At 41.5% G+C, this 15,117-nt stretch overlaps 2 protein-coding genes and 1 long non-coding RNA gene across 5 annotated transcripts; all 3 read left to right on the top strand.

The window, feature by feature from the left end:
• The first annotated feature begins 1,219 nt into the window (after positions 1–1,219).
• On the top strand, positions 1,220–3,362 carry LOC119134799. Its single transcript, XM_037271855.1, has 2 exons — positions 1,220–1,733; positions 1,851–3,362. Exons 1-2 carry the CDS (start codon positions 1,329–1,331, stop codon positions 3,360–3,362), a joined length of 1,917 nt encoding a protein of 638 aa, XP_037127750.1. The 5' UTR covers positions 1,220–1,328.
• LOC119134889 (ATP-dependent DNA helicase PIF1-like) lies at positions 3,053–7,086 on the top strand. 3 transcript variants are annotated; one of them, XM_037272096.1, is made up of 3 exons: positions 3,053–3,694; positions 3,940–5,327; positions 5,389–7,086. In XM_037272096.1, the coding sequence occupies exons 1-3, from the start codon at positions 3,641–3,643 to the stop codon at positions 5,390–5,392; spliced, it is 1,446 nt and encodes a 481-aa protein (XP_037127991.1). In that variant the 5' UTR covers positions 3,053–3,640; the 3' UTR covers positions 5,393–7,086. The 3 variants fall into 3 exon arrangements, with proteins under 3 accessions (XP_037127991.1, XP_037127989.1, XP_037127990.1); XM_037272094.1 differs by having other exon boundaries at positions 3,940–7,086; XM_037272095.1 differs by lacking the exon at positions 3,053–3,694 and having other exon boundaries at positions 3,876–4,650; positions 4,769–7,086.
• A 1,133-nt stretch (positions 7,087–8,219) lies between these two features.
• Positions 8,220–9,045, top strand: LOC119134967. Its single transcript, XR_005100445.1, has 4 exons — positions 8,220–8,268; positions 8,375–8,537; positions 8,679–8,788; positions 8,865–9,045. It is a non-coding gene; the product is annotated as an uncharacterized LOC119134967 (long non-coding RNA).
• The last annotated feature ends 6,072 nt before the right edge of the window (positions 9,046–15,117 follow it).

Raw genomic sequence — 15,117 nt, 5'->3', positions numbered from 1 at the left:
TGACGGACTTCAGTGCCTGGTGTCAGAGGTAAATTATGCTCTTTTGGTTATGAATTCGTTGTTTATTGCTGTTTTCCGAAACCACGAAGGCAGATATGGCTATTTTGATCCACACGCCAGAGAACGTGATGGGCTTCCTCCGCCCTACGGTGCACCACATGATACGGCTGTCATGATGCTTTTTACATGTTTGAACGATCTGATAGATAAGCTCATACAGGTTTTCACTCTGGCTGGCGCCGCTCCCACTACTCAATATGAATTGATGCCGGTAAGGTTCCAACCTGTTGACAATGCAAGTGACCGTGAAATGGCGACTGATGCAGAATCATCTCTTATGACAACACACAATGATTTGTTAAGCCGGTCTGCTGCTGAGATGACACAGCGTATGGTGACGGGTGAGTCCAGACCAAGTGCGAGCAAACACGAGTCCATTGAAGGGGTACATGACAACAGTGAGGTGGTATGTACACAGCAAAAACAAACACGAGATGTGTTGAAAATTGCAAAATCCAAAAGGAAAACATTTCAAAGACGAACTCAAGCCCAAGAAAAGATAATTGATAACGCCATGGAGACCGTTACAAAACAAGAAATAAGGCGAATAAACGCAAACATGACAAGTAAGGAAAGATACTGCCAAACTCCAGAGATTAGAGAACGCAAAAAGTCTTACATAGTGACTCGCTACCAGCAAAACCCTAATTTCCGTGTAAAACAAAAGTCGTTCGCAGTCGACCGCTATCGCAAACATGACACAATTAAGATGAAACAGGGCGCCTATATCAGTCAGAGGTACAGTCACGATGATACATTTCGGACCAAAAAGTGTTCCTTTATCAAGGAGAGGTATGCTCATGATGATACATTTAGGCACAAACAGCGCTTTTATATCAAGGAGAGATATACACACGACGGTGAATTTAGGCGCAAGCAGCGCTTTTACATCAAGCAGAGATATGCACATGACGATGAATTTAGGCGCAAACAGCGCTTTTACATCAAGCAGAGATATGCACATGACGATGAATTTAGGCGCAAACAGCGCTTTTACATCAAGCAGAGATATGCACATGACAATGAATTTAGGCGCAAACAGCGCTTTTACATCAAGCAGAGATATGCACATGACGATGAATTTAGGCGCAAACAGCGCTTTTACATCAAGCAGAGATATGCACATGACGATGAATTTAGGCGCAAACAGTGTTTTTTTTATCAAGCAGCGATATGTTCATGACAATAAATTTAGGTGCAAACAGCGTTCCTATATCAAAGAACGTTACGCACATGATCCTGCATTCAGATCCAAGCAGAAGGAAAACATGAGTTTGCGCTGGAAAGCCAAACATGATTCATCAATGAGGACAGATGCAATGCGCACTGCAATGAGCCTGCTACAAAAATACAAAGTCATCAACAGATTATGCAAAGAGAGAAACGACCATGCAATCATGAAAGCTGTTGCGCTATTCCAAGCTCTGGTAAAAAATGGACCGACTTTTGTTTGCACAGTTTGCCACAGAGCATTATTTCCCAATCAAGTACGCCAGCTGACCAAATATAAGAAAAACAAGGACGTTGTTGCAAGTTGCCTTACACGAAGGTTTGTTCATGTTTGTAATCGTGAATGTAACACATGCTGCAAAGTACCGGATGAGAGAAAAATGGAGTGGATATGTCACACCTGCCATGCACATCTCAAAGATGGTAAAATGCCAGCACTTGCTGTAAGCAACAATCTCCAACTTGCAGACATTCCCACTGAACTGTGTGATTTGAATATTCTGGAAAGACATCTTGTTTCAAAATGCATTTCATTTGCCAAAATTGTCCCTCTGCCAAAGGGTCAACAACGAGCCATCCGTGGGAATGTTGTGTGTGTACCATCAGAAGTGGAAGAAACGGTCAATGTCTTGCCCAGACTAAGAAGTAGGTCTCAGGTGTTGAGAGTGAAACTGAAAAGACGACTTTGTTACAAAGGACATCAGATATTTCAAACTGTCACTTGGTCCAAGTTAATGAGTGCCCTGATAAAACTGAAACAAATTCATCCGCAGTACAGCAACATCACTATTCGCGACGATGCTGACCTTTGCGACCCGACGCTCACTGATGACGATAGCAGCTCTGATGAAGACGAAATGAACGAAAGTGACTACAATGAGGAAGACCTCGAGGCAATCCACACATTTGAGAGGGATGCTCTCTGTGAATTGAATAGTGACTCACAGAACGATCCTCGTGGTAATGTGCAAAAACAACAGAGTGCTGAAAATGTGGAAGAAGGTGATGCACCAAACGGTGGGGTTATCCTGGAGTCATGTCTCCAACCAAATGATGTGTCAGAGGAAATTATGAGTTTTACTCAAGGCATTTACTGTGTGGCTCCTGCAGAAAGAAATAACCCCGTAAGCTTTTTCAGGACTCCCAAACTTGAGGCCATGGCATTTCCAGTGCAGTTTCCAACCGGAATAAACACCCTTGATGAAGAGAGACAAATAAAAGTCACACCAAGCAAATATTTCAAAGCACGTCTGTGTTGTGTGGATGAACGTTTTGCTCGTGATTCAAACTACTTGTTTTTTGCTCAGTTTGTGACTGAAATTTACCTGGCAACATCAAGCATGAGAATCCAGCTACGCAAAGGTAAACCTTTTACCAGGGATGGTCGGAGGATAAACAATGCTATGCTGCAGGACAAACGTGAAGTTGAGAAACTGGTGCGCAGCAAAGATGCCGTCCGTTTTATGACGCCCCTCAGAGGCACGCCAGCCTATTGGGAAAGAATCACCAAAGATATTTTTGCAATGATCCGACAGCTGGGTACACCCACATTCTTTTGCACATTTTCTGCTGCCGAAATGCGTTGGGAAGAGGTCATCACTGCCATTAAAGCGCAACAAGGTGAGGTGGTGAATTTTGCTGAACTTGACTGGGCCACCAAGTGTGAAATTCTACGCAGCAATCCAGTGACGACAATGCGCATGTTTGACAAACGTGTGGAAGCTCTGTTCAGAGATTTGATCCTCTCTCCGGCACGAGTCGTCGACTACTTTTACAGATTAGAGTTTCAGCACAGAGGAAGTCCTCACATTCATTGCCTCATATGGGTTAAAGATGCCCCTGTATTTGAGGAAGCCTCAGAAGGAGCCATCTGTGGTTTTGTGTCTCGCTACATCTCGGCTCAGCTGCCGGACCCAGAAAAGGAACCCGCATTGTATAAAAAAGTCACAGAAGTTCAGATGCACAGCAAAAGTCACTCCAAAACGTGTCAAACACCAAGGTGCAAACTGCCGATTTGGTTTTCCCAAACCGCCGTGCGAAACCACAATGATCATCACGCCTGCAGCCTGTGAAAATCAAGATCGACACAAGGAGAAGCAGGTGGTGGCAAATGACAAGCTTGTTTGTGTGCAGCGTTTGCTGAATGAACCTGAAACCTCATCCCTGACTTTGCCGCAGCTTTTGGCTAAATGCGAGCTCACTGATGCTGAGTACATGGAATGTTTGTACATGACCGCCTCAAAGAGTTCTGTTGTGCTCAAGCGAGATCCAAAAGACTGCTGGGTGAACAACTACAACCGCCATTTGCTCCTTGCCTGGGATGGCAACTTGGACATCCAGTACATTCTGAATGCCTATTCGTGCATCGCGTACATCTGCAGCTACATCAGCAAAGCTGAACACGGTCTGAGTCAATACCTGAAATCGGTTATTGAAAACTCACGCAATGAAAATGTCAATGAGAGCGATGAAATGAAACAAATCATGCAAGCGTACTCAAAGAAAAGAGAAGTGAGTGCTCAGGAGTGTGTCGCACGCGCGTGCGGCTTGCATATGAAACAGTCCTCTTGCAGTGTGGTATTTGTACAAACGAGTGACAATCCGCTGAAAATGAGTTATCCTCTCTCACTCCTTGAGGGCAAAACGCAGGAGTCTCATGAAGTGTGGATGACTGGCCTGCCAGACAAATATAAATGCAGACCCCAAACGAAGGACTTTGAAGTGATGTGCTTGGCTGATTTTGCATCAACGTGCAGAATTGTTTATGGCAAACAGGTAAAAGGCAAAAATGTTTTGCCTCTGCTGAACGACATGGGCTTTGTCAAGAAAAGAAAAGAAAAAGCTGCGGTCATCAAATACTGCAAATTCTCAGAACAAAAGAATCCTGAGGAATATTACTGCTCCTTGCTCAAGCTGTACCTGCCTCATCGTGCTAATTGCCAGTTAAAATCTGAACGCTGTCCCTCATATCAGTTGTTTCATGATCATGCCTGTGTACAGTTACCATATAACGACTCTGTGGAGCGTGTGTGCGAAATTGTCAAAAGGAACAGAGAAAGGTATGAAAAACACAGTAAAGACATTGACGATGCCATCCAAGAGGTGGAGGAGAGTGGGCTTGTCATAAACGAATGGTGCCACCTGGCTCCTGAGAGTGAGTTGCAAAGACTCGAATGCATTGAGGAAAGCAACGCGAGAGATGAACCAAATGACAACGTGGAGGAAAATGTCCCGGACTATAACGTAAGGTCAGAAACATCTGAAATTTCCATTGTGACAGAGGCTGCTGCCATCGATCCCGCAGTGTTACGTGACATGTATCGGAACCTGAACCAAAAGCAAGCGTCTGTTTTCTACAAGGTCAGAGATTGGTGCATAAAACGTGTGTGTAACTCAAAGCCGATCGAGCAGTTCTTCTACTACATCAACGGTGGCGCCGGGACCGGCAAATCGCATCTGATCAAATGTATCCATGCAGAGGCTACCAAAATACTGCACAGACTACCACGGCTGGCTGAGGAGGCCGACATTTCCAAACAGACGGTTGTTCTCGCGGCCTTCACTGGCACGGCGGCATTCAGCATTTCTGGGACAACTTTGCATTCTCTGCTCAAACTGCCCAGAAGTCTCAAACCCCCGTACCACGGCCTGGGCAATAAACTGGACGAAGTCAGAGCCGAGCTGTCGATCGCCGAAATACTCATTATCGACGAGATTTCCATGGTGTCCAAAGACCTCTTTGCCTATGTGAATGCCAGGTTGAAACAAATCAAAGGCATCGATTTACCTTTTGGTGGCATGTCTGTTCTTGCTGTTGGAGATTTCTTTCAGCTCCCTCCCGTGAAACAGTCCAAACCTCTATGCGTGTACGATCCCACTCGGCTGGACCACTGGCGTGACACCTTCAAAAAGATCACGCTCACCGCCATCATTAGGCAGAGAGACGATGTTGCCTTTGCCGAACTGCTGAACCGACTCCGGGTCAAAGAGAAGTCTGATGAACTGTCGGAACTGGACAGAGCTCTGCTTGCTACAAGGTACACTTCTCCAGAAATGTGTCCAAGTCATATTCTGCATGTTTTTGCCACCAATAAACAGGTAGATGGCCATAACTCTGCGATGCTGAATCTGCTTCATAAGGACATTGTGCAAATTGATGCAGATGACTACAAGAAGGACAAACAAACTGGCAGAATGGCGAGGCAAACTTCCCCTGTGCAAGGCGCTAAGAGCGAGCTCCCGGACTCAATCAAAGTTGCCCTCGGTGCTCGTGTTATGCTCACGCGTAATTTTGATGTTCAAGCAGGTCTGTGCAACGGGACGTTTGCAAAAATTGTGGAATTGGTCAACTATCCCAATGAAGCCCGTGTCCAGAAAGTTGGGTTGGAACTCGATCATGTGAGTAACACAGCGCGTGCCGCTAACCGTGTGTACATTGACAGACAGGAGGAAAAGCTGAAAAAGCCTGGAGTGACGCGGCGACAGTTTCCCATCAAGCTTGCTTTTGCCTGCACGATCCACAAGGTACAAGGCATGACAACATCAGAGGCTGCTGTTTCGCTGAAAGGCGTTTTCGAACACGGCATGGGGTACGTAGCTCTGAGTAGAGTGACTTCGCTCAGTGGTCTGCATATTCTGCATATGGACGAGAGAAGACTTCATGCAAATCCAGAAATCACTGCTGCTCTTGCTGAGATGGCAGAGGATTCTTTGGAGAGCGTGATACCCCTCCTTCACGTGATGCCGTCGGTAGATCGGGCAAATCACCTGGTTGTCGTCCATCATAACACCGAAGGGCTGTCTTGTCATGTGCAGGACATCAGGTGTCACCACGAGCTGCATTTTGCTGATGTTTTGTGCTTCACGGAGACACACCTTCAAGGATCTGTGGCTGATGGACGTGCCTGCTTGGAAGGCTTCACAATGTTTCGCAGGAACCGAAGAGATTCTTACACAAACTGTCCTGACTTGGCAACAAAACTTGGTGGCGGCGTAGGTATCTGTGTCAAAAGTCACATCGCAGCCCAGGAAAAGAAATACATACAGGGTGTGACCGACATTGAATTTGTTGTGGTGAAACTTGAAGCTCCCCTCAATGTGTTGATTGCTGCCGTTTACAGGCCTCCAGGCAATAGTCTGCGCACTTTTCTGCCAAGCTTGGGAAATCTCTTGCGGTACCTTGAAGTAATGGGCCATCATCAGATCTTGGTATGTGGAGATTTTAATGAAGATATGCTATCTGCCTCATTCAAGCCCATTCTCGATTTGTTTCGCTCAACAGGTTACACGCAACTCATAACCGCTGCTACCACTGACAAAAACACATTGCTTGACCTAATTTTTGTCTCTCGACCTCAGTGTGCTCTTCATTCAGGTGTCTTGCAAACGTACTACAGCTATCACAATCCTGTTTTCTGTGTTTTGGCCACTGACAGGTAAGTCACAGCTAAATCATGTGGTTCAGCATTTGCAAAAAGGATGGAAATCAGTACGTGAACGTTGTCGTAAGTGTATAATATTAGTGGTGGGATGTGGTGGGTGATTTGTTGCCTTTAGGTGAGATGGGATCTGGGGCGAAGGTTGCTCAAAATGACAAATGAAAGAAACCTGAAAATTCAAAATAAATAATAACTACAGACGTATGTATCACATACTTTATGTTTTCTGCAGATAGTATAAATATAGCTGACCTCATGTCTATGGTGGGAAGATAGTCCTGTAGGTTGAGATGGAATAGTGGTTGGGGGTCGGTGAGGAATCAAGTTGAGTTAAGGGAAGGCAAAGGCTTTTTAAAATGTCAAAAAGCCTTCCCTTAACTCAACTTTTTAATTTTTAAAAAGCCTTCCCTTAACTCAACTTTTTAATTTTTTAAAAGCCTTCCCTTAACTCAACTTTTTAAAAATGTTACTTTTATTATTTAAAATTTTAACTTTTAAAACTTTTAACTTTTTACATTTTTAAATTAACTTATCGTTGAGATAAGGGGAGACTTTTTAACTTTTTAAATTTTACAATCAAATTTTAAAGATGAGTTAAGGGAAGGCCTTTTAAATTTTAATTTATTAATTGTTTTGAATTTTTCTTTTGGATTTTTTTGAATGTCATAATCACGAGGCGAGAACAGAAAACAGATGAGGTAAGTTGCTCGTCATGAAACATGTTTTTTCTTTTCTTTCTAAAGACAGTAAATGCTGCTATTTCACTCTTTTGTATTGTAACAGTTTTTATCTGGCGAAAGCAGTTCATCCCAGAATGGAGGCCAGAGGTAGGCATGACATATCACCTTATTGTAATGTAATTATAACATTGTAACATGTTGTAATTTATAGTTAAGCTTGTGTAAGCCCTCTGTAGAATCATACATTTTCAATCAATTTTGCTGGATTGTCCTTTTTTCTCCACAAAGACCTTGAGCATGCAAAAACATTCATCATGGACCAACGACTCCCAAGCAGACTCAAGGCACGCCACCCCTACAACATGGCAGCACAAGAGATGCTCAATTCCATCCCTGAAGACATCTTCAGAGATGCCTGGCTGGCAGCAGCTTGGAAGCAGGAGTGGGAGGCAGCTGGCCCCTCCCTCATGCACCGTTATGTCTGGGAACCAGGAGACGGCGCCATAGGAGGAGACGAACTACCTCGCCAGCAGTGGACCACACTGAACCGCTTAAGAACTGGTGTTGGGCGCTTCAACACGTCTATGCGGCAGTGGGGACTGGCGGACAGTGCGGCATGCGAGTGCGGAGCCCCCGAGCAGACAGCCGACCACATCATCAACACCTGCCCCCTATGTTAAGGGACCCTCAGAGGCCCACCTGTTCGACCTGGGACCAGAGATGCTGGCGTGGTTCCACTACACCAAGTTGGAGCTCTGACGTTACACGAGAGAGAGAGAGAGATAGATAGAGAGAGAGAGAGAGAGAGAAAGAGAGACTCCCAAGCCAGGGTGGCAAGAAGCAGGACTTCTCATTCCTCTGTAAGTAGCCAATTATTATTGACTATTGTCACAAAACACTCTCTTTAATTTTGAATGTCTTTTTCAACTCATGTCCTCAACCACCTCTATGTTTTTTCTTCTTCAGTTTTTTATGTTGCGTGTGGCTCCACATGCTCCATTTGTCTAGACCATTTGTTTGGCCACCTTGGTACTCAATGAGAGCCTGTCTCGCCAAAGAAATGACCGAAATTTTAAGAAGATCCATGGGACCAATGTTATTCTCCTTTTCTATTGACTCCAAGCAACATGTAAGTAATTGTCATTCCAAATTGAATGTGTTCATGTCATTCACTCTTTAGTAGATGGACACAAGTTGTACATATGCTTGATGTATGACTGTATTGTAATGTGATTTTTAAAAATGAATTAATTATGATGTTATATTATAGCACAGCGAGAGCCAAGACTTTCCAAAAGACCTGTACAAGGGAGGCCAGCATCATGAAACACAAACTCCCAAACCAGCATGGTAACACACAGGACTTCTTCTGATTCTTCTGTGAGTAACCAACAAGGAACATTTTCATGACGCATTTTGCTCCTTTTCCTCAACACCTCTTTCATGTTTTTTTTAGCATGTTCTTGGGTCTTGCCTGTGGTTCTACACGCATCCAGAAATGCAGACAAAGAACAGCTTGGCCTTTAACAGTCGGAAGCCTCTGATTTTACTCTACTAAGCCTCAGATACAGTCTGTTTTCTGTTCTCATTCATTCATTCATTCATTCATTCATTCATTCATTTATTTATTTATTATACTTTTGCCTCAAATTATGTTTGCATTATCTTTTGTATAACAGCGTCTACAATCATGTTACACTTAAACTCTTAAAAAATAACACTGAAATTAACATAACATCCATCCATCCATCCATTCTCTGAACCGCTTAGTCCCCACGCGGGTCGCGGGTGTGCTGGATCCTATCCCAGCCGTCATCGGGCAGTAGGCGGGGGACACCCTGAACCGGTTGCCAGCCAATCGCAGGGCACACAGAGACAAACAACCATTTGCACTCGCACTTCAGTCTTCAATCGGCCTACCAAGCATGTATTTGGGATGTGGGAGGAAACTGGAGTGCCCGGAGAAAACCCACGCATCCCGGGGAGAACATGCAAACTCCATGGAGGGCCGGAGGTGGAATCGAACCCGCACTCTCCTAACTGTGAGGCGGACGTGCTACCCAGTGCTCCACCGAGCCGTCCTTAACATAACATTCAAAATAAAAAATAGCATCCCCATGCACAAGCATGATTTTCTTTATGGCATATTTTTGCCCCACTGCCGTCCGTCTTTGATTCAGCTGGAAAAAGAATCATACTGCATTTTTGTCCTAAAAAGCACACTTTTTCTTTTCTTGCGTTTGGTTCATTATGTTTGGTGTGTCCAATGTTTACACGTAAATTTGAACACATTTAAGTCTTAATTCATTATTGTTTATCATCACTGTGTTTATTATTTATTTAATCAGTAAAACATTTGATATGTTTTCTGTTTTTGTTATTTCTTGAGAGTTTCTAAAAGTTATTTATATTATTTCTAGCATTACATGTTTGATTCAGCTAAAAAAAAACATTGTATTTAGTCCCAAAAAGCACCAATTATTTTCTTTTGTTGTGTTTGCTTTATTATGTTTAGTTTTTTACAATATTTAAACATGACTTTGAACACATTCAAGTCTTTGTTTGTTGTCGTTTATCATTTTTATGTTTATTATTTATTATTTTTGTTATTTCTTGAGTTTCTAAAAGTTATTTATATTATTTCTAGCATTACACGTTTGATTCAGCTAAAAAAAAAACATTGTATTTAGTCCCAAAAATCACCAATTTTTTTCTTTTGTTGTGTTTGCTTTATTATGTTTATTTTTTCCAATATTTAAACATGACTTTGAACACATTCAAGTCTTTGTTTGTTGTCGTTTATCATTTTTATGTTTATTATTTATTATTTTTTTTATTTCTTGAGAGTTTCTAAAAGTTATTTATATTATTTCTAGCATTACATGTTTGATTCAGCAAAAAAAAAAACATCGTATTTAGTCCGAAAAAGCACCAATTCTTTTCTTTTGTTGTGTTTACTTTATTATGTTTATTGTTTCCAATATTTAAACATAACTTTGAACACATTCATGTCTTTGTTCGTTGTCGTTAATCATTTTTGTTTATTATCTATTGAATCAGTCAAATACTTTATGTTTTTATTTGTATGTCTTCAGCGTTTCTGAAAGTTATTTATATTATTTCTTGCATTACTTCTTTGCTTCAATTAAAAAAAAACTGTATTTTGTCCCAAAAAGCACTATTTTTTTTCTTCTCGTGTGTGATTTATTATATTTAGTTTCCAATATTTAAACATGAATTTGAACACTTACGAGTCAAGCCCAATATATTCATACTTTTTCAGAGTTTCTGAAAGTTATTTATATTATTTCTTGTAGCCCTTCGCTCTGACTTGGACATCCACTTTTTTGATTTTCATATTATGTATTATTTGTGCCCTCTCTGCATCCATTACAACCTGGTGATCCTGAAAGGGGGATCCTTCCATCTGTGGTCCCTTCTCAAGGTTTCTCATTTTCCCCTGGCAGGGGTTTTTGAGTTTTTCCTTGCCCTTTTGGGAGCTTAAGATCAGGGGATGCTTTGAGAATAATTGTCAATTTTTGTCTATGTGAAGCCCTTTGAGACTGCTTGTGATTTAGGGCTATACAAATAAACTTGACTTGACTTGTATTACTTCTTTGATTCAATTAAAAAACAACAACTATTTCGTCCCAAAATCAGTACTTTCCGGGTTAACGTAATAAGTCGGTGAGCGATTGGCTAAGGAAGCGCCCAATTACGTGAGCGGTTGTCTAAGGCAGCGCCCAATTATGTGAGCGGTTGGCTAAGGCAGCGTTATGGTAGCCAATCAGAGCCGGTGCTCTGTAAACTATTGCGTTTCTGTGTTACTGTGGAAATTATTACTCGCCACTTTAAACTTTGTGAAAATTATTTAAGTATTCCGATATCCTCACATTTCATTTACTAGACATTTGCGTGTACATACCTTTTCTAAATTTTAGAAAAGTCGCCTACACGCAGATTTGCGCTGCTAGATAAGAGTCAAAATTCAGCACCTTACAAAATACACAAATCAGACATTTATTCGTTTAAGAATACTAATTCATTATGTTCATATGCCCATGTATTTCACCACTTAGTAATTGCCAATTTATATTTGGTGAACGACATCTGGCCGCAGAGAATGCCGTCTAGAACCGAGATCGGAATTGTATGCTCGAACATATGTTTTGACCATGACTGACAGCTCTCAATCGTATAATCACATTTCACATGATGTGTTTAGCAGTTAGTATTTTTCTTTCTTCCGTGTGTAATTAATATCATATTAATGTTGCATGGGGGCGGAGTTGGGGGTTGTGCTACGTTCATAGAAATCTGAATTCACAAGGACTGTGATCGTAGTATATCATTAACATCATCTTAAAATGCTGAAACATGTTCACTCAATCGTTTAGTCACATTTCAGACGAATTTACAGGGATATGTGTGTCTGACACTCTTTTTATCGATTGCATATAAAAATGTTGCATATCTGTTTACCCTGCACTGTAAATGAAATGTCCCACTACCCGCAAAGATCTTGGGGCGCACTCAAGTTCCCACCAGACTTTCCAGGACATTGAAAGAGGTAAATCAGCTTAAAAGCTCTTTTACCCATATCCGAAATTAGATTTTTCCAAAACATTTATAAACACTTTGTAGTCTATTGTTGTACTGTAGACCATTGTGTTACTGTGTAAATTAGTATTTACTACTTTAAACTGGGTGAAAATTAAGTAACATCCTCACTTTTCCGCATGTACAGACTTTTCAAATCTTCCTAAAAGGCCTGTACACGCGAATTTGAGTAAAACGTCTTCAGGTCCGTTTCTTACAATGTTTAATAACAATTGTACCGATTTGGTTGAAGAAGAGCTGGAATTCAAGCACGATGGAAAAAATTGAGAAAATAAACCTCGCGCACGACGGCAAGTGTAAAACTATTAAATGAGGCCTATGACCTTAAAATCGTATATTCTACGAGTCCTATGACCTAAAAATGCATGGGTATTAGTAAGCATCTCCCGAACAATATGTTTCTTCATATGGTTTAGTTTTTAAGACAGACAGACAGACAATCTTGGTGCATTTTGTGTCTTCACTAAATATCATTCAGTTGTACTCTAAAATGAAATGAGCAAATAACCCGAGTCATATTGTATAAACGTATTTGTACAATTATAAATGGGCAATATTGTTTTATCTGTGTAACATTGTGAAGCCGCCTCAACAAGGCTGGACACCTCTTTTGATCCGTACCGCATGTGGGAAAAAAGCCTGGGAACTAGTGCGCGGCCAGAAAAAAAAAACCGTGATGCTGTCAATCACGCGACTTGCGCGGCTAGATCAGAGTCAACTCTCTAGATCAGAGTTAACTCTCAGCACCGTTTCTGGCAGTAGTATGCAGATGTTCATTTCCCAAATAGAAAATAATCTGTCTAATTAATTTCTTAAAATGAGGCTTTTAATGATGATTATTAATGCTATTGTACTGATGATTTCCAGTGAAATTGAATGCGATCAGATGTAAAATAAGCAATGTCTCCTTGCACATTTTAAGTGAGAAAATGAAGGCAGTCATGGTAAATTGGATTAAAATTTATGTTGGATTTATCTGTTTTGTACGCAAATGTTATTTTGTAAGGAATTATAGTTTTAAATTGTACGATTCACAGGTTCTGTAATGTGTTTTACAATCCGCTGTATTTGGTTTTCGTAAAAGCGTTTTTTTTTTAGAGTGCACATATAAATGTATAATCACACATTTTAGAGTGCTAAAATGTTTTCTGTGGGAACTAATGCACAGGCGCCAACATGATGTGAGCTTCCAAAATTATGTAGGGAATGAAATTGTAGATCAAAGGAGTCAACGCTTAACAATTTCCAAAATACACAAATTTGGAAGTAGTTCATTGGGATTTTTTAATAAATAAATAAATAAATGATAGATAGATAGATAGATAGATAGATAAAAACAACAAAAAACAATTCAACAATAGCCATTTGGGGAAGGGTATACACACCATAATCCTTCCAAAGGGGTAGGGCTGCTATTTTATGAAATCAGTTTCTGTCATCACGTAGACTAATTAAACCATATATAAGTGCTGTAGTAATTATGTCTCTGCTGATCAGTTATTGTTTTTATTTATTTTTTTCAGAATGGAAAACCTATGGACGCTCCATCAATTGCCAGCGGCACTCACGGCCAAAGTGGTGGCCTTAAGAACCAGGGAAAAATATTCCCGATGGGTCCTGAAAGCGGATGGGACGGTGGAAGCTGGGGCCTCCCACTCTAACACAGTGGCGGCCCTCTGTGATGGCCACCGTGTGTGCAAATTTGTGCTGTTTGCAAATTTAGCCTCCGACGTCTCTGTCGGAGGTACATTTCGGTTCATTCATTTTGGCCGGGGAAGAGAAGAAGGGGTCCTCCTCTCCCGGCACAACACCACCATTTACGTGGCTGGGGGGATGGAGGTGACGCCCGATTTGGAGGCGAAGGGGACAGCTCTGCTGTACCCTTCAAGTATTAGCAGAGCATTAAAGGACATCAGCCATGAGCAGGGTGTCCTTTTTACGACAGACGGCATTGTCTCTGCTGTAAGATCACGCTCTCTCTTTTTGCTCCCTCTCCTTCATGAAGTATTGATGTTTAATCTGTCTTTCTTTTTTAGATCCGCCCCATCAGGATGGTGCTGACACGCGGGATGCCGGTCCCATTGGGCATCTTTTATTTAAAACAAGTAAACTGATTGTTCTCTCTCTCTCTCACACTGTGTGCGTGCGTGCGCATGTGTGTCTAAATATAGATATATATCACACTCTCATTTCACCTGAGTAAGGTCCCTTAGGGCATCATGTTGCCTTTGTAATTGTAGCCTAGATCTACATTCCAACACCTAGTACTAATTTGACATTTTCATTATAGGATCAAAGGGAAATAAAGGTGCTCAGGTGGCGAGAGACCAACTTTTTTCAAGTTAGGGTTGGACAGCGGCTATCCATGACGCACATGATGACATCATGTTCTGATGGCGTGGAGCTCCACTCCACAGAAAATACTGTGATAAAGGTACCTAAAGCAAGCAATTTTTTCCCGTGTATAAACAAAGGTATTCTAAATTTAAACAATACTGTTATTTACTTGAGAAAAACTGCTATCAGTGGCTCATCATCATCGAGGCTGAAGTCAGAATCATGCTTTAGGAGTTTTCTCTAAATCTGGATCACCAATTTTGTAAGATTTTGTCTCAGATACAGCTCTATCAGGAAGACATACAATTTCACTTGCTTCCCTGACTGTATAAAATCATTGTGGTTGTGATTATGGTCATGAAATTAATCAAATTGTTTTAGGTTTTATGTTTTTTTATCTGTCTGTCTGCCTGTCTACCTGCCTACCTACTTGTCTGTCTGTCTGTCTGTCTATCTATCTATCTATCTATCTATCTATCTATCTATCTATCTATCTATCTATCTAACCAACCTACCTACCTACGTACCTACCCAACCGAACCAACACCACCCACCCATCCATCCATCCATCCATCCATCCATCCATGCATCATGTTTTCTCGTGGTGTTTTAAACACAATAAATTGTCATAACATTTCTTTGCGCAGGAAGTGGAAGAAGCGTTTCACGTTGTGGCCTTTAAAATAAAAGGTGAACACGTGGAGCTTGTCAACGCCAACAATGCCACCAAAACGGTTCCTTTGGTTGAGTGG

Source organism: Syngnathus acus, chromosome 15 (genome assembly GCF_901709675.1).
Source record: "Syngnathus acus chromosome 15, fSynAcu1.2, whole genome shotgun sequence".
In the NCBI taxonomy this organism is placed as follows: Eukaryota; Metazoa; Chordata; class Actinopteri; order Syngnathiformes; family Syngnathidae; genus Syngnathus; species Syngnathus acus.
This window is presented reverse-complemented; position numbering and strand designations above follow the sequence as displayed.

Coding starts and splice junctions, on each gene's coding strand:
- LOC119134799 (XM_037271855.1), top strand. CDS start 1,329: ATGAGTTTGCGCTGGAAAGCCAAACATGATTCATCAATGAGGACAGAT. Junction 1,734..1,850: donor GTAAAATGCCAGCACTTGCT/GTAAGCAACAAT, acceptor CCTCTGCCAAAG/GGTCAACAACGAGCCATCCG.
- LOC119134889 (XM_037272094.1), top strand. CDS start 3,641: ATGCCTATTCGTGCATCGCGTACATCTGCAGCTACATCAGCAAAGCTG. Junction 3,695..3,939: donor CATCAGCAAAGCTGAACACG/GTCTGAGTCAAT, acceptor GGCAAAACGCAG/GAGTCTCATGAAGTGTGGAT.